The 23,327-nt window shown below is 49.4% G+C and overlaps 10 protein-coding genes across 10 annotated transcripts; 4 read left to right on the forward strand and 6 right to left on the reverse strand.

Annotated features, from left to right (window-relative positions):
- Positions 1–195: 195 nt before the first annotated feature.
- N7446_011487 (La domain family) lies at positions 196–4,184 on the reverse strand (the record flags this gene model as incomplete). The annotated part of the gene is made up of 3 exons (XM_058520229.1): positions 2,622–4,184; positions 823–2,497; positions 196–763 (listed from the first exon to the last, which is right to left on the reverse strand). Exons 1-3 carry the CDS (start codon positions 3,307–3,309, stop codon positions 196–198), a joined length of 2,931 nt encoding a protein of 976 aa, XP_058367753.1. The 5' UTR covers positions 3,310–4,184.
- A 1,498-nt stretch (positions 4,185–5,682) lies between these two features.
- On the reverse strand, positions 5,683–8,176 carry N7446_011488 (nitrogen permease regulator 3 family protein; the record flags this gene model as incomplete). Its single annotated transcript, XM_058520230.1, has 3 exons — positions 5,683–7,049; positions 7,103–8,067; positions 8,148–8,176. The coding sequence occupies 3 exons, from the start codon at positions 8,174–8,176 to the stop codon at positions 5,683–5,685; spliced, it is 2,361 nt and encodes a 786-aa protein (XP_058367754.1).
- A 487-nt stretch (positions 8,177–8,663) lies between these two features.
- Positions 8,664–9,528, reverse strand: N7446_011489 (coiled-coil-helix-coiled-coil-helix domain-containing protein). Its single transcript, XM_058520231.1, has 4 exons — positions 9,376–9,528; positions 9,232–9,266; positions 9,030–9,144; positions 8,664–8,925 (listed from the first exon to the last, which is right to left on the reverse strand). Exons 1-4 carry the CDS (start codon positions 9,423–9,425, stop codon positions 8,802–8,804), a joined length of 324 nt encoding a protein of 107 aa, XP_058367755.1. The 5' UTR covers positions 9,426–9,528; the 3' UTR covers positions 8,664–8,801.
- A 362-nt stretch (positions 9,529–9,890) lies between these two features.
- On the forward strand, positions 9,891–10,565 carry N7446_011490 (GFA family protein; the record flags this gene model as incomplete). Its single annotated transcript, XM_058520232.1, has 3 exons — positions 9,891–9,898; positions 9,968–10,147; positions 10,262–10,565. 3 exons carry the CDS (start codon positions 9,891–9,893, stop codon positions 10,563–10,565), a joined length of 492 nt encoding a protein of 163 aa, XP_058367756.1.
- Positions 10,566–11,978: 1,413 nt separating this feature from the next.
- On the forward strand, positions 11,979–13,436 carry N7446_011491 (class I SAM-dependent DNA methyltransferase). Its single transcript, XM_058520233.1, has 4 exons — positions 11,979–12,568; positions 12,636–12,739; positions 12,813–12,990; positions 13,053–13,436. The coding sequence occupies exons 1-4, from the start codon at positions 12,206–12,208 to the stop codon at positions 13,239–13,241; spliced, it is 834 nt and encodes a 277-aa protein (XP_058367757.1). The 5' UTR covers positions 11,979–12,205; the 3' UTR covers positions 13,242–13,436.
- A 384-nt stretch (positions 13,437–13,820) lies between these two features.
- N7446_011492 (isocitrate lyase/PEP mutase family protein) lies at positions 13,821–14,603 on the reverse strand (the record flags this gene model as incomplete). The annotated part of the gene is made up of 1 exon (XM_058520234.1): positions 13,821–14,603. One exon carries the CDS (start codon positions 14,601–14,603, stop codon positions 13,821–13,823), a length of 783 nt encoding a protein of 260 aa, XP_058367758.1.
- Positions 14,604–15,961: 1,358 nt separating this feature from the next.
- On the forward strand, positions 15,962–17,079 carry N7446_011493 (aldo/keto reductase; the record flags this gene model as incomplete). The annotated part of the gene is made up of 4 exons (XM_058520235.1): positions 15,962–16,101; positions 16,169–16,430; positions 16,489–16,816; positions 16,883–17,079. 4 exons carry the CDS (start codon positions 15,962–15,964, stop codon positions 17,077–17,079), a joined length of 927 nt encoding a protein of 308 aa, XP_058367759.1.
- A 244-nt stretch (positions 17,080–17,323) lies between these two features.
- Positions 17,324–18,233, forward strand: N7446_011494 (uncharacterized protein; the record flags this gene model as incomplete). Its single annotated transcript, XM_058520236.1, has 2 exons — positions 17,324–17,537; positions 17,611–18,233. The coding sequence occupies 2 exons, from the start codon at positions 17,324–17,326 to the stop codon at positions 18,231–18,233; spliced, it is 837 nt and encodes a 278-aa protein (XP_058367760.1).
- A 1,457-nt stretch (positions 18,234–19,690) lies between these two features.
- N7446_011495 (NADH:flavin oxidoreductase/NADH oxidase) lies at positions 19,691–21,012 on the reverse strand (the record flags this gene model as incomplete). The annotated part of the gene is made up of 2 exons (XM_058520237.1): positions 19,691–20,788; positions 20,842–21,012. 2 exons carry the CDS (start codon positions 21,010–21,012, stop codon positions 19,691–19,693), a joined length of 1,269 nt encoding a protein of 422 aa, XP_058367761.1.
- Positions 21,013–21,584: 572 nt separating this feature from the next.
- On the reverse strand, positions 21,585–23,322 carry N7446_011496 (CRAL-TRIO domain-containing protein; the record flags this gene model as incomplete). The annotated part of the gene is made up of 4 exons (XM_058520238.1): positions 21,585–22,039; positions 22,093–22,192; positions 22,245–22,286; positions 22,336–23,322. The coding sequence occupies 4 exons, from the start codon at positions 23,320–23,322 to the stop codon at positions 21,585–21,587; spliced, it is 1,584 nt and encodes a 527-aa protein (XP_058367762.1).
- Between the last annotated feature and the right edge of the window lie 5 nt (positions 23,323–23,327).

The raw sequence follows: 23,327 nt of genomic DNA on the forward strand, positions 1-23,327 counted from the left end.
AACAAGCCCAACTGCATTGCAAAGAAGTTGGCACTCTAGAAGAAAAATTGGAGAATATGCATGCAGAAACCTTTTGGACAAAAGTAGAAAATGCCGATCATGACGAATGAACGAGCAGTGGGAATGGGTCGCGAAAAAGAAAAAAAATAAAATAAAAAAGAAGAAGGAGAAAAACGAGGAAAAATGTGAAAGGGCTCAACGTTGTAACTTTTCTCGGGGCAATTTGCCGTGCAGGGTATTGAATTGTTTGTCGACATTTTTCTGGTTGTGCAGCCACATTTTCCCACTGGCGATGGCGTCATGAATCATATCAAAAGCAATTGTGGAATAACCGTGAGATGTATCCTTCGAAAGTTTGATCATGTCGAGCATCACAGTGGGATGGATACAGTGGGCAAACAGACAGTCCCGATAGAAGTTCATGAGAGCCTTGAATCCAGTGTCAACGTGTCGTGTAAAAAAATCATCAAGGGCTGAACGCCTAAATTCATTGTACAGGTGCGATTGGAAATTGCTTGTCAAGCTCCGAGACCAGTCAGAGTAAGGCAGGGTGGCTCCAGGGGTATTTTCTCGGGCCACTGATCGGCCTCGACCATCGAAAGGTTCATCACTAAACAGGGTGGGAAGTTGGGGGACATAATTGGACGTTTCTGTGGACGGACGACCCATCCTCTTTGACTTTTTGTACCTCGAGCTCTTGAAACGCTTGTAGTCTGAACGAGTAGCACCGCCAACTTGGTGTCGAGAGCAATTCGTGTCAGACCTTTTCAACACAAGTCAGTCAATTTTTACCAGTGATGAGGCGAACTGGACTGGGCATACCTCACTGGGCCCGCCATCATCTCCAAGTCAAAGTGGGAAGGGGATTCGGAATGCGATTCTAATCCGCGCGCTGAATAAGGGTCAACAAATGAATAATCCACGGGGCATTGCGAAGACGAGGATACAGTCGACCAAGTCGAGTCCGCATCTTGCGAAAGGTAAGGGTCCACAGGGTATCCTACATTGGCAATTTCATTCACTGCGGTGTGAGGCAATGAAGGCATGAATTCTGGGGCGGTAGACGAAAGCGATGTCTTCGAGGCATTGGCAACTCCGTTGGGAACGAACTGACGAGCAGAGCCGTTGATGGCGCTGTGCACAGGGGTGTTCTCATCGGTCTTGGCGGCGGGAGTACCATCGTGTTGAGCGGCAGGTTCACGCTGGTCGACGGGGAGAACCCACTGCTGCCACTTATCTCTGGGACGCAGACGGTCGACATTGTCTTCACCGGTCTGGTACTCAACATTACGGAGCTGACGAGCCACGTGACGAATAAGTTCGAAGTCCTCAGTCAGGGACTTAACACGCTTGAAGCTGGCAAGGACGTTCAAAGGAACAAAGCCCTGAGAGTCCATCTGCTTGCGAAGGAACATGTCCTTGCACATGTTGTCAACCGAGAAGTAGTACTCCAACTGCATGGACAGCATAGACATGAGCGAGAAGGGCTCCATATACTGCTGGTAGGGCACAGCGCTCATGGGGCCAGGGTTCACAGCCTGGTAGCCGTACATTGTGTTGATATCGCTAGGGAAGGGGTAGACACCGTAGACATTTCCGTTGGGCAGCGAGGGCGATCTCAAAGGCATGCGGGAGTTCTGCTGAGAGCCATTGGGAAGACCGTGCTGTTGTGACCGCTGTCGGTCGTTGAAACCGAAGGACTTGGCCGAAGCAAAGTTGTTGGACATAGACGCACTAGTGAACTGAGCGTTCTGGCCACCGAAGTTGGAGTAGCCACCACGGCCACGGTTGCCTCCACGGCCTCCACGTTCTCCACGGAATTCACCGCGGTTGAAGTCGGCGAAGCCATTGGGGTCAGCAGACTTCGAGCCGGCATCAAATCGACGGTCATTGGTGCGGGCTGCAGCCTGCGAGTCGACAGCCAGGTTTCCACCCTTGCCATTGCGAGCTTCTTGGTTCTTTCCGAAAGGCTTGCCCTCGCGCTGGGAGCGGGGAGCGTTCTCTCCGTTGACCGGCTTGTTGGCAGTATCCTCGCCGTTACGGGCTCCACGGCTGCGCTCAGGGGCTTGGGAAGCCTTGCGTGCATCAGCAGCGGCACCAGCCTCGGTGCTGGTGGAACGTCTTGACTGAGCAGGGAGGGACGCAGCACGTCCAGTAGCCTCGTTTCTTCCGCGCTCTCCGATGGCCTGTTTAGAGCCTTGGGCAGCCTGTCCAGAGGCAGCCTTCTCAGTAGCAGGAGCACCGTTGCCATGAGTTCCACGGCCAGAATCACGGCCGCCACGAGTGGCACGTCGGCCTCCACGGCCGCCGCCAGCAGAGGGCAGAGGGGTGTTGAAAACAGCAGTAGGTACGTAAGGAACGGGAGTCCACTTCTCCTTTCCATGGGGTCGGATCACGGGGCTCTTGTCGGTCTTCTCTTGGGCCTTCTTCTTCTCTTCGCCAATCGCGACCTGGGGAGTGGGCCATGCGGTGGAATCCTCAACTGGGGGGACCGATCCTATAGAGTATGTTAGCATCTGATTGTCATTTTCACAAGATTGCGTCATCATCGTCCTTCTCAAAGCTAAGTGGACCTCGCTCGCGCGGTTGATAATGTCGCAATTTGTAAGTCTAAATCTTACCAGCATCGCGTCCCTTTCCGCCCTCGGTCTTCTTGCGGTCCTTTGTACCTTCCGGTGCGCTTTCAGCGCCCTTCTTCTTGGAAGCCTTGGAATCCTGCTGGGTCTCATCGGAAGCACCCTTGGTGGAGTTGGCCTTGCCAGTAGCAGCGGACTTGGGAGCAGTCTTGACCTTGGCGTCTTGCGCCTCTCTGCGCTGTTGCCAGATGTTGATTGAGGGGAGAGGAGCAGCCTTCAGCTCCTTGGGAGGACCGGCGTCCTTCGTGGACTCCTCGGACTTCTCGTTTGACTTCTCAGCAACAGCATCGGTCTTTCCCTCGGTGGAAGCCTGCTTCTCCGAAGTGGCCTCTGCGGTGCCATTCGGGGTATTTGAAGAGTCGTCCTCCTTTGACTTTCGGGACTTGGAAGTGGTGCGAACGCTTGGACTTGATGTGCGGGAGGCGACGGCCTTCTTAGCAGCATGCTTGTTGGTGACGGTGGTGAAATCGTCGTCCTTGGTCTCCTCCACAGCGACCTTCTCAGATGTTTGAGGGGCCTCGGATTCAGCGGGGGCCGGTGCGGTCTCCGTTGTGGTCTCGGTTGGTTGTTCCTCCGGTTTGGAGTCGATCTTCTCCGGCTCTGATGGCGTCTTGGATGGGGTCGGTGTCCCGGATGCGCCCTTGGCGGCTTGTGCGTACGAAAAGGTAGACATGTCGAATTGAGAGCTTATTGAAGCTCTGGTAGTGACGATCGGTAAAAAAAACGAGTCCGTTTGAGAATGCGGGTTGTTTTTCCCGGACCTCCTTTGGCGACTCTGGAGAACTGTCTGCGCCTATTGGGGCGAGATGGCTCCTGCAGAAGTGGGGATCAAAAAAGTATCCCACGTTCTCGTGAATCCACTGAACTGTAGCTTCCCGTCTTTCAGAGAGGCTCCCAGTGTATGCGAGAAGGAGGATTTCCTGCGACAATACAAGAAACCAGCGTATGTGTGTCGGCGCAAAAAAATGCAATCGAACGGGTATCGGTCGTATGGATCGTCTAGATCACAAATCGCATTGATTGACGAAGCGTCGACTGTGTGAAACGAAGATCTCAAACAGCTGTGGCTTGCGAACCCGCGGTTGTCAAGAAATGAAGATGTGAAAGTCGGTGCGAAGGAAATTTTTCCACCGAGGACGCAAAGGCACTGCCCTGTGAACGTCGTGTACCAAGCTGTGAAAGGTTGAGCGGCAGGCTCGTGCAGTCACTGCTGTTAGTGCAAGTCGGATGCACAGGAACTCTTCCCTTGCGTAATTCCACCCTTCACTCTCGGGTAGATCAACAGGCAAGGAAGAGAGAGTTCAATTCAAACGGCGTTGCTGGCGAAAGTGTCGATCCCTTGAAAAAATGGGGGACCGAACGACGCGATTCGCACGTGGTGGGGAGTCTCGGAAGGTCGGATTTCGGTTCTCTCGAAGCGTGAGACGATGAGAGGTACCGAGAAATAAAGAAGAAGTGACGCGAAAGGTCAACAAGTGGGTGTTGGAAGGGAGGAATGGAAGGGGAGAAAACAGCCCGCGGAGGATGGGAGAAGAGGAAGAGAGGAAGTCCAACAAAATTATTTGGTTCAGGGCAGAATCTGGTGGTAGCGGGGTTTTCCTTACACTGCGTAATTAATTACTCTTTGGCACTTTTTTTGTGGAATTTTCATAGCCAAATAGAAAAACATTTGATTTAAATTGGTTTTAGTCTATCTTACTCCAAGGTTCCTTCAAGGTGGCCTGATTACTACTGGTCACACTAAGTCCCTGAGATTGCCTAGGCTCCCAAGGTGCGTAATGGGGGATACTGTGTATACTTTGTATACTGTGCGCAATTGAGACATACATTCCCCAAGGCCGAATCTCGTCAATAGTTGGCCGTGTACAAGCTCGAATCCCTTTGTGTATCTTCTTTGCCGAGGTCGACAATCTCGACAGTATAGAGGAACTGCTTATACTTGTATACCTCACCCTATAAGCTCGACGAACACCACGCACCGAGATAATTGAGCCTCAGGAATTCACCGATGCCTGATTACCGAGGTCGCGCGACCGATTAAAGTAGCTGTCAGAGTGGCGATAGTTCAGGGTTCAGTTCTAAGCTTAAAAGGTCGTCAGCCATTGATAACCTATGCTTTGATATTGTTAACATTCACCCTCATTATAATATTTGAGGCATACAATTACCGAGTACCGTGAAATCCTCGACTTTATTTCCCAAAAAAAAAATACGTACTACGCTCCGTACATCTGACTGAACTGAACATCGCAGGGTCCACCAGAGACCCTCTGACGATTGGCGCACAATGAAATATCTGACGGAGAGTTCGAATGTATTGGCCTTCCTTTTTATAACAGTGGCTAATATCAGCCTTGGTATAGATGTATACTCTCCAGCCCAATATATCCCTATGCCCGAGGTCACATTTAGTGTAATATTTCACCCGTCGGACCGTTAATACATATGCTCGGATATACGAGCCGGGGGATGAAATGTTAGGGTACCTTGGCCCCGGGGTAAGTGTAATACAAGCAATGCGCCGTGAGTTTGAGTACTTTTATTACTTTAACACTAAAAATTACCCTTCTTATATTTGTGCGATGTATACTCGGGCACGTGATCTGGCGGCATGTACATGTATGTACACGCACTGTAAAGTTATCTGTTACTTCTCGCCAAATTGCCCAAATAACTGCCCAAATACTTCTACTTCGATTATTCTCCCTGTCCGTCTGATTCTTACTCTTGAGCCGTTAACACATCGGGTACACATGTTGTGCCTTCGGCAGAGGTTAGGGCTGAGGGCACGCGGAAACCACCGGAATGGAGTGGGTATGTAATCGGATTACATGTATGGATGGATTACCCTGGCGACAGGGGATATGCTTCAGGCGTTTGATCTATTTAGATCTAGCTTGACATTATGGGGTTTGGAAAGTATCGCTGGTAAAATTGGAATATCAGTGTCCCAGAGGAAACTCTAGGCCTGTACAAAACCACAACAATTACATGTAAGTTATCCGAAGACACCAAACTCCATACCGCAAAAACCATGTAGATACATCTACCAATGCCGAAAACTGACCAACACCTGTTCGCGCGCATCTAACTCAATCGACCCCAGTGGCCCCGTCACCAACCCCAGCCGCATGAGAACCTGCCAAACAAGCTTGCGCTTGAGATTTTCCCGTACGGGAATCTTTTCCACGGCGTCATAGCCATTGAAGTACTTCAGGAAGACTGGCCAGTATTTCTTGTGCACGGTCTGGAGATCGTTATCTGGGCTATTCTTGAGCTCATCTTGATCTGTGTTGGGGTGGTCGGGAAATCGAGCGACGATCTCGTCGAGCCAGCGTGACTCGAGTGGGGATGCACGGTGCGGAGAGAGAATGAATGATGAGAGACGGAGAGCTGTTGATCGATCTAAGAATTTGTGAGACATGCGCAGTTGCGAGTGTGGATCGAGTCGGCCGGGCATGGGCGTCTCTTCACCGCTGTCGTGGCTTGCTAGTGAGGATGAGGATGAAGAGTTCGCATCATCATCATCATCCTTGTCGTCGGCGTCATCTTCGTCGACTGGGATGGAATTGGAAGAGCCCTTTGCTAGGTACCGGTCCACTTCCTCCTTCCGCAATGCCATTTCCACAGCCATTTTGATCTCGGGTGTGACCTTGATACGCGCAAATGTGCGCAGCTGAGTGACCCAACCGCCGCGCAATAACCATGCCAAGATGTTAAAGTAGGCCTCCTTGTGGTCCTTGCTAGGGATGAAGTTGCTGTATGGGCGAGGGGTACCGCTGAGGGTGGAAAGCATCTTTGGCAAGCTGGGGAGTGTTGGGAACGCCGCTTGATAGGCGATCGTAGCCACTTCCAGCTTACTCAGGTCACAGTTCGGAGAGACGATGTACGTATCTCGTTGGTGGATTGGAGGTATAGCGCGAGCACGACGCCAATACACGAGGTGGCTTGACAGCATCTGGATGTGAGATAAGGGGATCCCTGACGACGCTGATATCTGAGCAAAAGACTTGGTCGGCTTCGAGCAACGGATGTAGTGGGCGAGTGCTGGAGCAAGAGCGCCACCGGAGGCTTCGACATCCTTGATAATCGCAGCTTCGCTGTCCAATAGTAGGAGGGCGAAATGCTTTGCCAGTACTTGATGTGGCGTATTGTTTCCATCAGCCCCTGGATCGTCCACTGGAGTTGCACTGTCTGCTGTTGTCAGCCACAGACCGGGGTATGATTTGTCTGCTGGGCCAGAAACGTATGGTGTAGAGGTTAGTGGCGGGATCTGGAGCGAAATAGACACATCCGGGCTAAGCGAGATAGATGCGATCTTGGATGCTGATATGCTACTGTACACTGTGTACATAGCCCTAGCCAGCGAAGACTGAGAAATCAATTCAGAGTAAAGATTATGAGTCGATGTTTCTGAAAAGTTATGTCAGCTCGAGCATGATGACAACCGCCAGCAGAAAACTTACTATTCTCTCGTGCTCTCCGTCGAACTTGCAAGATATGTTGAGACTCTTTCCACACATAGTCAGTGCGAGCCTGCTCCCACTTGAGTGCCTTGGCGAACTTCTTGATAATGTTCTCATAGATCTCCTTCACCCGCATCGAGTACTCCAAAAGAGGCGGATCCACGACAAATACCACATTGAACATAGTCATATGATCTTTATCCTCGGAGTCAAGAGGCGCACCATCTCCCATCTTCCCCGATTTCCCGCTAGTCGAATCACGCTTGCTACCCGTCGGCGAAGTCAAAGACTCCGCAATGGAGGCAACACTGGCACCCAAATCAGGAGACCGCTCATCACCGCGCCCATCCTCAGCTTGTTCATTGTGACCCAATTCACCACCTTCCCAGTCCGCACGCGGCTTCTTCTTTTTCTTGCGTCGTTGTTTGCGCCATGTACCATCCTCGCGCACGAAGACCGGCCACCCAATAAGGGCAAGGTCATTGATGCCAATCTCAAAGCGCCGCTTATGCCACGACCGAGACGGACTCAATAGCTTCTCCCATACACTCCCGGGTACACCCAGAAGCGACTCCCAGGGCGGCCTAGAACTCCCAGGACCATCTTCAGGTCGATCAGACGCCGTTCCCGCATCCTCCTCGAGATCCGAGCCTGCACCACCGCGTTTTCGCAGCGATGAACCTCGACCAGAGCCTAGAGAGCCGGGACGGTGCGGTTCATGGACTGCAGTCGACGCCGAGACGGATAGGTGCTCGTCGAGGCCGAAATTGCTGGCGCGCCGACCTGAAAGCACTGAGCTGCCGCCGACATGGCTTTCTTTTTCTCTTTCTCGGTCCTCTTCCTCCTCATCAGAGCTTAGTCCGCTTTCATCGCTTGAACTGGAATCGGTGTTCTTCGAGCCTCGTCGCGTGCGAGTGCGGGAGATGCGCCGGCCGCCCTTGGTGCTGGATTTTAGGCGGTTCTCGCTGAGCGGATTCGGGGGTAGTGGAAGACGAGACGTGGACCCGTTCGTGAGCGGACAATTAGTATTATGGCCACGAGACACGGGTCTGGAGGCCGTGCGATCGAGGACATTTGGTGTCTTGGGACTCCGTGGAGGAGTTGGAGATCGCAGGCTCTAGAGTGGTTGGGCGGAATTGGTTCCCCGCATGCTCGAGCCAACGGTCTCTCGGACTGTAAATCAGCCATGTTTTGCTAACAACTCATGCGCAATATGTCTGAATTTAGCTGTTCGAATCTTGGATTATTATTTCCAGGGTACCGCTTGGTTGGCATATGGCTCCTACTATTCAAGCTTCCAAGCCTCTACCTAATGGTCAAAAATTTATGAAGTTCCTATGCAAGACGCCATACTTGCAGAGTGAACTAACTAGACACGAGATATTAAAAAACTCTCTTGAAATATCATGTTGCAGAGGAGTTAACTATTACTCTCTGCTGTCATGTATAAAAGTTTTAGGCACTGTCACGTCTTCTTAACGTGCCCACCGCATTTCGACAGAATCAGGCACATATAGATATCATATAGATACCGTCTCCATCTCACGAAGACAGACACTCAGTGGCTTTATGCGTATAGGTATCAAATGCATTTTCATATGTACAACGCCTTGAATAACGCCAGCACTACCCTGTTATCAGACTAGTGCCAATCTCCCATCATATCGTACAATATCGTCCAGCACTTCATTCTCCCAGCTCAGCTTTTCGGCTGCGCAGTATTCGATGCATCGGCACGTGCATTGGCCGGGGCCTTCTCTTTCCCTTCGTCGTCTTTGAACACCAGACCGAGGTTCTGGAAATTATCCGGCGCCATGAGGTTCCTAATAGATATGTCCGATCAGCACATTGTTTCCATCGAGCTTAAAATCTTCATATCTGTAATTATGAAGGTATCAGATGCCTTCACGAAGCAATTCCAACCTACTTGTCCATTCGGCAGGAAAGGTATTCCTTGGCCAATTTGCGACACGCCTCGTCGTTGGTGCCTCTGTTGAGCTTGATGCACTTCAGGTATCCCGAAATAATGTGCTTGCATTCTCCTAAAGCATCCAATGTTATAGTTAGCTCCTTTTTTTCGATTGTCGTTGAGGTTAAGATTAAATGGTTGTGGCTGTGGGCTATCGTACCATCGTGATCGAGAGGGAAGCTACCGCGCTCGGGTCTATACAAAGAAGCATAGTCAGTATAATTCTGGAGTCGCAGTTGGAAATTCCCTCCCTCAATGGAGGAAAATTGCCTGCGCAAAGCGGTTCGTTTCAATCAACACTTACGGCGAGGGCTTGTAGTTCACCGATCCGCCTCCGGGGGCTCCGAAACTCATGGTCAAGAATTGTGAGCGTAAATCTGCTCAAAATAATAGCGATAAAGGAGTCTGCTTTGATACAGACAAAGCAGTAGCGTCGTAAGATGAGCACTTGTCGGAGAGCGAGGCCAAAAGTCCGAGAGACAAACAGAGCAAACAGGACAAACACCCCACCGGCCAATCACAGGTGCAGGATTCCGTCGATGATGTATATGTCTCCGGATGGAGGGGAAATAGAACTTGGGCCTGCAGATGCAGAGCAATATTGGACAGAGATAGGCGGAGTTAGACGGATTCTGCAGTCATACCTTGTTTTACCTGTTTGCTTGTGTTGTGAAGTTTGGTTATGATGGGATTCGTGGGATTATATATAGAGGCACTGTCCTACTTTTCAAATCAGCCGATTAGTGTTTCTCTACCATTCTCATTCTTCTTGTTCAACAACCGCTGGTCTCATCTACTTAATCTTCATTAACCCAAATCATGCCCATGTATGTGGAGCTGGATAGCAAGCATCTTGTCGCACATCAGCATCAGACCACTGACCGAACGAACAACAGGAAACTCGAAGGAAGCTGCCAATGCGGCGGCATTCAATTCACCCTTCAATCGCAGACTCCAGTACCATTCCAGCTCTGTGCCTGCAGCATCTGCCGTAAAGTAGGTGGATACCTGGGCGCTGTAAACCTGGGTGGTATTGCAGACAGCATGAACATCACCAAGGGCAAAGATCTCATCAAGTACGAACCCATTAATCCATACTAATTCCCTCTTAATTTATTGTTTATCGTATCCACGAATATCAAGAACATGATACTTCTACCAATGATTAACAAACAAGCTAACACACCTAGGAAATACACCGCAATCAAGGACCGCGGAACACCAAACGAAGAGCTCTGCGACTCTGAGCGCAGCTTCTGCTCGAATTGCAGTACCATGCTCTGGGTATGGGACCACCACTGGCCTGAACTCATACATCCATTTGCTTCCGCAATTGATACGGAGTTGCCTGTGCCGGATGAAATGGTTTGCATCATGGAGGGATCTAAGCCGGCTTGGGCGCGGTGGCCGGAGGGGAAGAAGAGCGTGCATAAGCTTTACGGTAAGGATAGTCTTGAGGGGTGGCATAAGAAGCATGGTCATTTTGTTGAGTAGGACATGTCCATGTCTATGTTGGAGTAAGGAGCTTATGAACGGCCAATGGCGAGAGGAATTCACGCGATGAGAGGCAGTTTGATTTATAATGGAAAAGATATGAGTAAAAAAGAATTTTCTTCATTAAGATTAATGCTATTATGTAGTAACCTTTGGTTTCTGTGATGCGAATTAGCAACAGAACGTCTCATGACACGAGTGACATGGAGGGTAAGTGAAGAAAAGATCAGTTCTCCAAGGTGAAATAATATTGTATCGACACGGTGATTCAGAAAGAACACAGCGAATATTAAGGGTTCATCAGGCAATGAAGGAAAGATTGGAAGAAAAGTAAACTCACGGTCAACAAGCCAGGTTGCATACTGGTTATGTGTTCCTACGTATTCACTTATGTCGAGTCAGCGATGGCATTCAAGCAAGATGCAGACGTCAACAGCAAGATCAAGACATGGCAACTAAGTCAGGCTAGAAAGTCAGTCAGCATGGAACGTAAAATTTTTTCGTTCAAAGAAACTCACCTCATTAAATCAGATTTTTGTATAAATGTTCATTCCCGGACACCGAAGTGCCCAGGTCAAACAGTGTGAATAACACATTCATCATAATAGATATGACCATGATGGGGGAGGGCAACGAAATTAGAGCAGTGAATTACCTAGAGTTTCTGTTAGAAACACTGCAAAAAGCTTGTCATGGCGACATGGACAAAATGGTATAAGGGCAATGGGTCAGGTGACGAATTCTCAACAAGTAATCCACCAAACATACACCCACAGAGTTTGTACGCTCTGCTAGTTTCGGGTGCATGAAAGACGGGTACGTTATGTCCGCCCGTTCGTTCAAGATATCTTCATGCTAGGCAATAGCCGCAATGGAATGATGGGAATGGGAGTAACTTCGATGTACCTAAGCGACAGCTTGTTAGCTAAAGCTCACTCAATGAATGGCAATGAAGCAATGAGATATTGTGATTAGGGGTCAGACAAGGCTGAAACTAAATTTTGACAGATTCCACATGGTGATTAAGTTTGAGGAATGCCTTTGCATGTCGAATGATCATCATCCCAGGGGGGTTGTTGAGGTTGAGAGGAAAAAGTTTTTCCTTACCTTTTAGAGAAAATTTTTGCTTGCAGCACCGAGATTGAACTCGTGCTTGAATACAGCAGGGGTGTGTGCCATCATTAGACACAGTCCAAGCTGTTGAGAAAACAAAACGAAGAAAACAATTGAGAGCTCATAGCTCTTTGGAAATCACCGGCAATGAAGAGGGAAGAGAAAAAAATTGTGGGTGGAGCTCGCTATATAAACTGAGGGCGGAGTACGGTGGCCGGATTCTACCACTGGTGCTGTTTGTCTTAACATCAAACATCAACCGAGAAACGCGACTAACTACTCTCCACTATACCTACAGTACGAGGCTGTTACAGTAGAGTTCGAAAACAGATCACCCCTTAAACGCTCATGTTTTGTTCCTCGGCCTGTACCCGACACACTAATCCGTATTGAGATAATCGTACTTATATGAGTCATCTTTGCCAAGGAGGGGGTTTCTCGTAGTCCAAGGTCAAAACAATATCGAGCTGCATCATACGAGTGACCTACACTCTTTTGCTCGCCCGCTATTTGAATTTGTGTTAAGCATGGCTTCAAGCGATTTTCCGCTGGCATCCTGGGAGACTTTCGCCCCTTCTTGGGATGAAGGCATGGGAGATGAAGGAAATGAATATTTCCGCTTTCTAGAACTTCCCATCTTAGTGAAGCTGATTGGTAAATTAGAAGGATGCAATGCTATAGACCTTGCAACAGGAAATGGTCTTGTGGCTCGCTGGTTAGCCCAGAAAGCCGCTTCTGTCATCGCAACCGACGGTGCAGCGACGATGATAGACCGTGCAAAGGCGCGAACGGACATCTCTCTTTATGGAAACAAGATATCCTTCCATCGCCTCGACGTCACAAGCCAGTCCTCTTGGGAGAATTTCATGGCGATCGATAATAGTCTGATGGTCAGTTTACAACCTGATTTACAGAGTGTCTTCTTACCTCTCACATGCCATCACGCCTCTTGATTAGAATGACGGCTTCGATGTTATCACTATGAATATGGCTCTCATGGACATTCAGGATCTGGGGCCATTAGCAAGATCTTTGAAAATTTTGCTCAAACCGAACGGTTGGTGAGTTCTAATATATTTTTCCCTCCGGAACATACGTTTTGGATCCTTATTCAAACTAACAGCTATCTCCTAGCTTCGTTGCTACTCTGCTTCATCCGCTATTTTTTACATCTGGGGCAGCTCGGCAGATAGTAGTCCATGAGGACCCGGAGACTGGCCAGCGAATTGTCGACCGCTCTATTGTTGTAAGCAAATACTTGAATGTCGCTCCCGCAAGACAATTGGTTTTGAAAGGGGAAACTGAGTCGCCGGTAAGTGATTGCAAACCTTCCCTATCCCGTGAGAGGATGACATGACTAAATAACGCGCGTAGTACTTGTTCCACCGGCCTCTTAACCAGCTCTTTGCACCGTTCTTCCAAGCGGGTCTCGTCCTGGATGCACTTGAGGAGACCAATTTCGATGAAGGCTTCCGTGATCCCCTACGTGAACACGCATCGAGGAATTTTACCGAATTTCCGAAAATACTTGGCTTCAGGATGAGGCATATGTCTGATATTTAGCGCAAGGAACATTAGCAGGCTCGTCAGATCACGGAGGCGGCAGAGTAATTTGATTCCGGACGTCACTAGTAAATAAGAGAGTTTATTTGCCTTCCTACAGTATGTCGAACGATACTCGAGAGGGAAGTACAGCCAACTCGACCACAATTGAAGCGGGTTCCTGCCACTACGTGTGCCACTGAAAACAGTTTAGACGATTGAATATGGTGTACGCTATTTCTTTTGACAAACTGCAATGTCAGTTACGGGCGGAAAAGAGTAGATATCGTAACTCCACTAACTGATCTAGTCATGGCAGTGGGGTTGAGAAGTAGAATGAATGAAACGGTAGAGCTGGTTCTACCCTTACTTGTAGCTCAAAAGCCCAATCGAAAGCCTGCTTGTCATTTTGTCGCCACTCACAAAGCGATATCCTGGCATAGGGTGCTAGGTGCAATGATTCCATTTCCTTGAGTCAAAAAATGGCATTGCGCTCAAACTAGAGATCTGGATTATGATTCTCACTGACTTGCTTCCAAAGGCGTCTCGAACATCCACAGAGACTAACGTATGGCGCCCAGCTGCATGTATTCTCTTGGCTTATCTCCGCATCTCGACTCCCTGGTTCAGATATGACTCAGCCTTTTGTCGTAAAGAGTCCATTGCATGCCTCCATAAAGCTGGCCCAATACTGATCCTTGCCACACCAATTTCAGCGAGCTCACGAACCGACAACCCGTCAGAATCGAGGCGTGCGATTACATTCAGTCGACCTTTGAACGCATGGCACAGTTGACTAACTTCCTGAGCGGCCAAACCTCGCTTGAGTCCACCCCAAACGAAAACCGTCGTAGCCCCGGCATCCAGATACGCTTGTCCACGCACAATTGCATCATTGACATCGTTGTCCTTGAAGACAGCATCCGTGCGCGCATTCACCACAAAGCTTGGAACACCTGCCTCCTTTGCAGCATAGATTGCTCGGCGAATACGGTTCACTGCTTCATCTAGAGGGATCATACGCCCTGTGCTGTTGTCACGATCTTCAATGTTGCACCCGGACGCTCCGAGTGCAATGATACTTTTGACAGCATATTCCAGCTGATCACCGTAACCATCTTGCAGGTCGACTGTGATGGGCTTTTCATTTTTCAAAGCGACTGGGATGATGCGTCGTAAGGCGGCAAGATTTGTGTCTAAGTCAAGCTCATCATCGTCGCATCCGTTGACCGCAGAAATAGCGAAGCTTGCAGTAGCGACGGCCTCCGTCGCTGGGTGTGTGGCCACCATTTCCGCTGTTGGTACATCATAGACATTTGCAAACACAACAGGCCTGCCGGGTTGATGGAGGCTGCGAAGTTGCTGCGCTCTTGCTTCCGCCATTGTCTGGATATTGCAATTTTATTGTTGTTGTTGTTGTTGTTGTTGTTGTTGTTGTTGTTGGAATAGGGACGTTATAGTTTGTCTCTGAAGAGCACCGTGAGCCACGACTTATAACCAGGACGATGAGACTGTATTCGAAATTAGGACTACTCGAGAAAACCAGCGCGTGGCTTCGTAGTATTTAAAGGTTTCGCTGGAGGGGGTGGGAGAAACGAGACGCGTGTGATGGCTGATTCCTGATTGGCCAGTTTGATAGCAACGATCAAAGACTATACGGAAATGGCGCAGCGAAGCGGAATGAATTCGCTTTCATACCTAGTCCTGCAATCTTACGACCTAGCTGTACTGACTTCTCTCGGTCTATATCTACCGGTAGACAGCTGGCGTACGAGATATGCACACATGGGCGACATCGATGCAAGCTCAATGCTGCAAGCTCAACAACCCATCCATTTGGGGACCCTGCCTAGAACATTTATTCTACAGAAATTTACAGTATTTTACGATGACTCATTGAACGACTCAATCCAATACGAGACCCCTCACGATACGACCAAGTAGGGGTTATTTATAGAGTAACCAGATGCGGTCTAGGGTGTTTTCGGATACAAGCCGAGAGACAAATAGTGTGTGTTCGTTGGGAATCTGTCTTCGAATACTGTTGTATGTCATTGAATGTACCCATTTGGCACGCTTAGTATTCCATATGTTTCTTCACTGGCACACTATTGGTGTACCTTTGCTGTTAGGGTGAAGCTAAGAGCATCAACTTCTCACTGCCGAATATCCTCAGGTTTGATTAGTGTATTTGGTTATTTGACAGAGTGGTTAAACCACTTTGGGCATTTTCATGGTCTGTTTGCGAGATCTCAAAGGGCTTGCTGTACTAGAAACAGCATATAGCAATAAAGAAAAGAACGCAAGGCGTAACTGGTAGGACTTTGTAAAACGTAACACCAGCGAGGGACATGTCAGCGCTTTGGAACAATAGCTGGATTCTCGCAAGCTAGGAACAGGTTCAGACCGTTGTAGACCTGAAGGTCGTTCGTGGGGAAAGCATAAGTCGAGACCTTGCACTTAAAACAGACGAGCACGTGCTCGATCGAAGCCACAAGCAAGCCAACGGCTAAGATCCAGAGGAACCTTCTGTGTGGATCCGGATCCGGATCCGGAAACCGAAACACCTCATCTAGACGTCATAAAAGCCATAAGCATTTCGAAAATCGATTGCATCAGCCTGACGCTCAGCTTCAAGCATAGCAGCCAAGTACGGTACTCCAATTTTCGACATCGACTCTGCCACAAAAAAGCAACAATAGATTGTCTCTGAACCGCCATTGATACCAATCGAGACCAAAATGTCCACACTATACAAGTTGAATACAGGTGCAGAGATCCCGGCCCTCGGATTCGGCACGTGGCAAGATGAAAACGAGCAGGAGGACGCCGTCGCGGAGGCAATCAAGGCCGGATATCGTCACATTGACACTGCGCGTGTGTAAGTGACTCTTCCTATATTATGGTCTCAACAGCTTGATCGAATCTCATGGCTTATGGTGTGGTAGTTACGGTACCGAGAAAGCCGTTGGAAGAGGAGTCAAGAAAAGTGGTGTCCCTCGCAAAGATCTGTTCATCACAACCAAGCTCTGGAACAACAGTCACCACCCAGACGACGTTGCACCAGCCCTGCAGGATTCGCTCAAAGACCTCGGAATGGATTATGTAGATCTGTATCTGATACACTGGCCCGTGGCCTGGAAGCGAGGAGAGGAGTTGTTCCCAAAGCAGAACGGGAACCCGGTGTTGGAGGATATCGACCTGATGGACGTAAGCTGCGTCTCATACCCTGTCAGCCATCACGTTGGAGAGACTGACAATAAGACAGACCTGGAAAGCCATGGAACAGGTGCTGAAAACGGGCAAGACCAAGGCTATCGGCGTGTCGAACTGTGACAAGTTTGAGATGGAGCGCCTGGTCAAGAATACCTCGGTTGTTCCGGCAGTGCACCAGATGGAATGCCACCCGTGGCTGCAGCAACATGAGTTCACGGCGTGGCATCGGGATAATGGTATTCATGTCACGCACTACTCGCCGTTTGGGAACCAGAATGCCTTATATGGCATGAAACAGGAAATCGGGAGGTTGATCGATGAGCCTGTGCTGGCAGAGATCGGTAAGAGGTACAACAAAAGTGCTCCACAGGTTGCTCTTGGTATGTGTTCGCAGTGTGTTTCGACATTGGCGAGAAAAAAATGCTGATCGCAGTGTGTTTTGATAGCCTGGGGTATCACGCTGGGTCACTCAGTGCTGCCAAAGTCCAAAACCCCTTCTAGGATCAAGTCTAACCTCGAAGGAGACTTCAAATTGAGCCCAGATGACATGAAGAAGATTGAGAAGCTTAACAAAAAGCTCCGTTTCAATGATAGCAGTGGGGAGTTTGGAAGAGAGTTCTTCACTGGTCTCGAAGGGAAGTAATGACAATGCTATGCCCAAGCAATGATGCAGTCCTAGGATGTCTCCAATATCATGAATAAGTCTGGTTATTCCATCTTCTTAACGTGGACCAAGCAAGTATGTGAATTTGTAGATGGGAGTGGAGTATTCAAGCACTGGAGTATTCAAGCAGTGGCAGTAGTCATGGCTCGTGACGTCATCTTCCAAAGAGCAGCAGATCACTGCTTCCTACATTGTTCATCAATTTGATTAGCATGGTTTAGCAATGTCTTCAGCAAAACATGGGTTTGCTCTAGTTACTCCTGCTTCACGAGGGTTAGGCTTCGCGTTCGCCCACCAACTCCTAGCGCGGACCCAGCTCCCGGTGATCGCAACAGCGCGAAAGAATTGCAATGAGATCCGAGAGCGATTGCTATCCAGCAGTGATATACCAAAAGACTCCGAGAAGAGGCTTAGAATACTCGAAGTTGACGTGACAGGTACAGTACCAAATGCATTCAGCCCTGGTCAAGCGCTTCTTGACAACGTAAACAAACCTGACCGACCACGCAGATGAATCCACGATATCAGCAATGGCAGACACAATCCGGCAGGAATATCCGGACACACCTCTAAGACTGGGACTAACAGTTCCCGGCACTCTGCATGTGGAAAAGTCACCGAGCCAGATCGACTCCGCCAATGCTCTAGATAGCTTCAAAGTCAACTCCTTGGGTCCATTACTCCTCATGAAATATCTCTCCAATTTTATGCCATCCAAGTCTGCGCCCGCGTTCCCAAAAGCGAGTTCCACAGCTGCAGGCGGTTCTTATGCACCACTGGAGTTACCCTCACATGCTATCTATGCAATGATGGCTGCCCGCGTTGGCTCAATTTCCGATAACTCATCGGGCGGGTGGTACTCCTACCGTGCGAGCAAGTCTGCTGTGTTCCAGTTGGCAAAAACTTTTGATTTGTATTTGCGGACGAAGAGCGCGCAGAGGGCGATGGCTGTTGCGCTGCATCCTGGGACTGTGCGGACGGATTTCACCAAGGCGTTCTGGAGCGGGAGGGAGATGCTGGATCCGGCTGATTCAGCTGAGAGATTGTTGCAAGTTCTTGTCGGGTTATCGGCTGAGACGAAAGGAGGGAGAGGGAGATGTTGGGATTGGAAGGGGGAGGAGGTGTTGCCATGAGCATGCTGGGCTTGGGTTTGGAGTGGAAAGTTGAGCTTCATCCAGAAAAACAGATTTAATATTGCGATTTGACGCTGACTGCATATCCGCCGCCACCATATCTCGGAACTCCCCAACCAGAGTCCATGCACAAATGCTTCGTCCGGGCCTAATAATGGCAGTGAACAGCTTCTATTTTGTTCGGAATCCTCAGAGCCAGATAGAGCTCCCCCAGAGCCCAGCTGTCTGGTGGTAATGACTTCACAAGATGCCAAACAAGGCTGTCTTCTGCCTGTGTAGCTTTCAGCGGCATTGCTTCCTCTCTGTGATATCCGCTCAACATATAGTACAAAACCGCATAATTCCACCACTGCGTAGCCTGACAACAACCTCGCAGTTGCGCTTCGTATCGCATGCATGCCTTGATGCAAAATTTGGATTTCCTGTTACAGCGACTTGAAAGGCAGGCGTTGTCACGGGAAACCTGTATCCTTCAGCAAGATACCCAATGCAACGCGAATCACAATTACTGCGGGCATCGATACTCAACCAAACTGTCAGCAGGAAGAGTAGAATCAGACTGAAACCACTGAAAGGAGACATTTGCTGTACTGTAGTGACCATTTTGATGGCAACTCGGAGCAGCAGTTGTATGACTGCTTCAGCGTACGCCGACAACCACGATGTGGTTCTCAGCGGACGCTGAAGGGGCCATAGAACTGAGAATCCAAAGTACCAACCAGGGTCGCTTCCTGTAGCACAATTCTCACATCATGACACCCCGGAGCAGCAGGTGTATGACCGCTTCAGCGTACGCCGACAACCACAATGTGGTCCTCAGCGGACGCTGAAGGAGCCATAGAACCGGAAGCCGAAATGTCAACAGAGTCATCACCGAAGTGAGGATCGCCAGATTCATCATTCAGATGCAGTCGCGTGCGGGCGAAGTTCCGACGGCCGTGTGCAATGTCACGGAGGACAGAGTGTCAGAGAAAGTTACTGGCCAAAACTCGGAGAATCGGAAACAACAGAGGCACTGCTGCACAGCTGTCGCTCAAGGGGGAAGGGGAAGGGGGAAGAGAGGAACATGGGGAAGTCGAGCAAGGAAGGACCGGGAATAACTATTTATCCGGCACACCTTCCGTGCTCAAACAGACAAGTTTAAGTCAACTTCACGCCACTATTGTCCCAATAAGACGAACAACCTCAATGCTATTGAGGTTAGCCTTCGATTGGTATATGGTGGCACTGCTGCGTTCTGAATCATCGCAGCATGCCAAGTTCTTCAATGTTCTGTTGATTAAGATCCGATCTCAACTGAGGTCTAATAACAATGGTTCTTCTAGTATTTGCTGCTATGAGTTTTCTGCGAGAGAAAAAAAGAAATCTATCATTTTAAGACTGAACGCCTTATCTTTTAAATCGAAAAAGAATCTATATATGCAAGAAGTCCGAGCAGGTCGACGGGTGTATCAAATCTAATCAAAAATGCAGGCCTTCATGGAGTTAGGCTGAATATACTCAGATGCATTGCGGAAGCTGGTGAAACCCCAGCGGATCTGACCAGCCATGGCAATCTCAACGTCGAGGTCCTTGGCGAACTGCCATGGGAGACCAGTATCCCGCTGGAAAGCCCGACCAACGAGGATCACATCGAGATCGTGCTCGTTCAAAATCTTCTCAGCCAAATTTCCGTTGTTAATCATACCAACGGCAGCAACGAGCAGCTTGTTGCCGACGGCCTTCTTGACAGCAGCCGCGAAAGGAACCTGGAAGCCTGCACCAGATGTGATCTTCTGGGCAACGTGCACACCACCAGTACTGATATCAATGAGATCGATAGCACCCTGGGCAGCAAGAGCACGAGCAAACTCAACAGTGTCCTCGAGCTTCCAGCCCTTCTCTTCGGGCTTGCTGGTCTCGAGCCAGTCGGTAGCAGAGACACGAAGGAAGACAGGCATGTTAGGACCGACGGTGTCACGAGTCAACTGAGCAATCTCGAGGGAGAGACGAATGCGGTTCTCGAAGCTGCCGCCGTAGTCGTCAGTACGCTGGTTGCTGGAGGGGCTCAGGAAAGACGAAAGGAGATATCCGTGAGCGTTGTGAATCTCGATAAAGTCGACACCAGCGGCAACAGCACGTTTGGAAGCAGCAACCCATGCGGCCTTGACCTCCTCAATATCATCCTTGGTCATGGCAATAGGCATAGGGTCACCCTCGGCGAAGGGGATGGCACTAGGGGCCTTAACGTTATCGGTCCAACCGCCAACGGAGTTGTTAGCGACAACACCGCCCAACCAAGGAGCGACGGTCGAGGCCTTGCGGCCGGCATGAGCAAGCTGGATACCGATCTTCTGGCCCTGACTGTGCGCAAACTCAACGACCTGGGCAAGGGGTGCGATCTGGGAGTCCTTCCAGAGACCGACACAGCCGGGGGTAATGCGGCCCTCGGGAACAACACCAGTGGCCTCAATAATCATGTTTCCGGGTCCACGCTGGGCAATGGCACCGTAGTGAGCCATGTGCCAGGGGGTCATGTGGCCATCATCGGCACTGTATTGGCACATAGGCGCAAGCTGAGGGGATGCTATTAGCTTTGCATTTCATCAATCGAATGGATAGTACATACGCCCAATCGGTTCTGGAAGGTCACTCCCCTAACGGTGAGAGGCTTGAACAGCTTGGGAATGGGTTTTCCGCTCGTTTGGGGGTCGCGAGCTGTGCCTGCCGGAGGGCTCTGGGCAGGGGAAAAGTATGAGATGCCCTCAGCGGGCTTGACTGAAACGTCGGGCCAAGTCATATTGCTGATATGGAATATTATTTAGGTTACTGAAATAATTACATTGTAGGTAGGGGTCGGGAAAGCATATAAATACTTGTACTAGTTAGTGTGGAGAAATTGAGGTCTGATTTATCATCTGAAAATTTGATAGCTGTGGCTATTTGATTCTAAAACACGGTTAACCAACGGGATTCTATTTTCCGCATAGCATCTCCTGTTCGCCACGTGTGCTGGTTTGTCAGGGCGTGAAGCAGAATAAAAAAAGTCGCCGAATGATATCCACCCCGGTTGAATTAGCTCCCGAGTCCCGGCTTATATAATGTCTCCGATATAACGTTATACCCTTGGATACTTGTGGATCCATGGATGCGATTCCACGTTTAACTCTGTGCATTACAGTATAGCTTCAATGGAAAGGTTGAAAATATGGAATTGTGCTATCTCTAGGCCGCTGCTCCCATGACCGCGCATAGAAAGTTGACGACCTTTCTCCTCTCAGTCATTCGTCTTTGATTCGAACTGAACACGAAAAATACTGAATATTCATATAAAAAGATACACTCCATCCAAAAAAGAAAGCCATACAAGCCTCAAGCTTGCCTAGCAACCGTCCCACCCTCCTTCAGAACCCCGGTCCGATCAATAAGTGCCCGCGCCCGAACATAGGGATCCAAATTCCAATAATTAACCCGGAACTCCTCAATAACAGCATTCCGTCTCGACTTGAGCTCATCCACCGCGGCCGGATCCTCCTTCCCTTCAGCGAATGTAGTAGCAGAGATCCAAGCCGCCGTAGCAGCAAGCATGCGGATACCGATCATCATACGGTCGTGCATGAGCGAGTCGCGAGTTGCGGTATCCTCCATTATAGCGTTTTCGTCCTTCTTTGGCTCGACGTATTCGTATTGCCAATCCTCGTCGCCCTTCAGTTCTCGTGGGATCTGGGTGCGTGAAATAAACTTGTCCAGATCGGCGACTGATTTCGTAAAGTGGACTTTGGATGCTACAACTGGGTCCATCCAGCCGTGGATGAGTTTCCAGATTCCTGGAGTCAGACGATGTTAGTGTTGACGCGCTTAAGGTTGAGACCGGTCTTACCGGAGAAGATCCATGGAGCGTTATGAATGAGGAGGAGGCCTAGTGATTCGGGGTAATTGGCCTCGAAGCATTTGATAATAAATTTGACGGGTGAGTATTCCTGTAGTTGTCAGTACCTACCGGTACGGGCATGAGTGACGTTAAGATCTTACCATGTTGGACAAAGAAAATCCAGACATATCAAAGACGATTGTCTGCACACCAGTCAGCATATACCATAGACTTGGACAGCATGAAACGTACGCCCGTTTCAACTGGAGGAACCACAATAAGCCGAGTAGACTCAATGACATGGACAATATAACGCTCGAGGGTCTCCTCAGACTGAGCACCAGGCTTATGAATCTTCACTCGGACATAATTAACAGGACGGCCCTGTTTATCAAAGCCATGGAGGAAGCTCTTGCCCATCTTGAGCTGGTCGATGAAATCAGTGCCATCCTTCTTCTCCTTCACGGACTTGCTAGTCCTAGATTGCTCCAAAGCATATCCCTCTCCCTTGGGCAGAATATCGTCATCGACATCCATCTCTTTTCTCCACAAGATCGTCGAAGTCATCATACTGAAAGCCTTGCCGACATCCCACTTCCTGGCTCTCAAAAATCGCAGTAAGAGACTGTCGGGATGCTCCTGTTTGACCATTTTCAGGATTGCAAAACACATTTCCTGGGGCGTCATTTGAGCCAGAATGCTTTCCATTGACTTGATCTCTGATTCTTGGACGCCCAATTTCCGGAGCTGCCCGAATAATGTGGCGAAGTGCTCCGGAGAGACCTTTCGCGTTGCCAATTCCGACTTGATGGCTTTTTGGGCATCTTTGTTCATGAGCGAGTCTACTTTGTCAAGTGACTTTTGTTCTTTGCTTTCTCCGTTTGTTTCACCATTCGTCTCACCGCTGCCATGTCCATTGGTTTTGCCATTGGTCTCACCGTTAGTGTGGCCGATGGTATCGCCGTTCGTTTTCGCAGGGGCTATTCCGTTCGTCGATTCCCCATTTACATATTTTCCCTTCAACGCGGCGACAATAGCTTCAACACTTGGCTCATTGATCTTATCCAACGCCTCGAAGAACTTGTTCGAGGGTCCCTCGGGGATGGGTACATCATAGACAGCAGATAAAACCGAAGCGACAGAAGTGAAGATAATGATCCAAAACTCGCGCAGTTTGGCTTCCTGTTCGGGGGTGAGGTTGTGGAGGTACCCTGTGGAGGTATCGGGTGCGATAGCCATGGTAT

Source organism: Penicillium canescens (genome assembly GCF_028828765.1).
Source record: "Penicillium canescens strain IBT 15451 chromosome Unknown utg000008l_segment0_segment0, whole genome shotgun sequence".
Classification (NCBI taxonomy): Eukaryota; Fungi; Ascomycota; class Eurotiomycetes; order Eurotiales; family Aspergillaceae; genus Penicillium; species Penicillium canescens.

Coding starts and splice junctions, on each gene's coding strand:
- N7446_011489 (XM_058520231.1), bottom strand. CDS start 9,425: ATGAGTTTCGGAGCCCCCGGAGGCGGATCGGTGAACTACAAGCCCTCG. Junction 9,267..9,375: donor GTGAACTACAAGCCCTCGCC/GTAAGTGTTGAT, acceptor TTCTTTGTATAG/ACCCGAGCGCGGTAGCTTCC. Junction 8,926..9,029: donor CTTTCCTGCCGAATGGACAA/GTAGGTTGGAAT, acceptor CATATCTATTAG/GAACCTCATGGCGCCGGATA.
- N7446_011491 (XM_058520233.1), top strand. CDS start 12,206: ATGGCTTCAAGCGATTTTCCGCTGGCATCCTGGGAGACTTTCGCCCCT. Junction 12,569..12,635: donor CGATCGATAATAGTCTGATG/GTCAGTTTACAA, acceptor CCTCTTGATTAG/AATGACGGCTTCGATGTTAT. Junction 12,991..13,052: donor AAGGGGAAACTGAGTCGCCG/GTAAGTGATTGC, acceptor TAACGCGCGTAG/TACTTGTTCCACCGGCCTCT.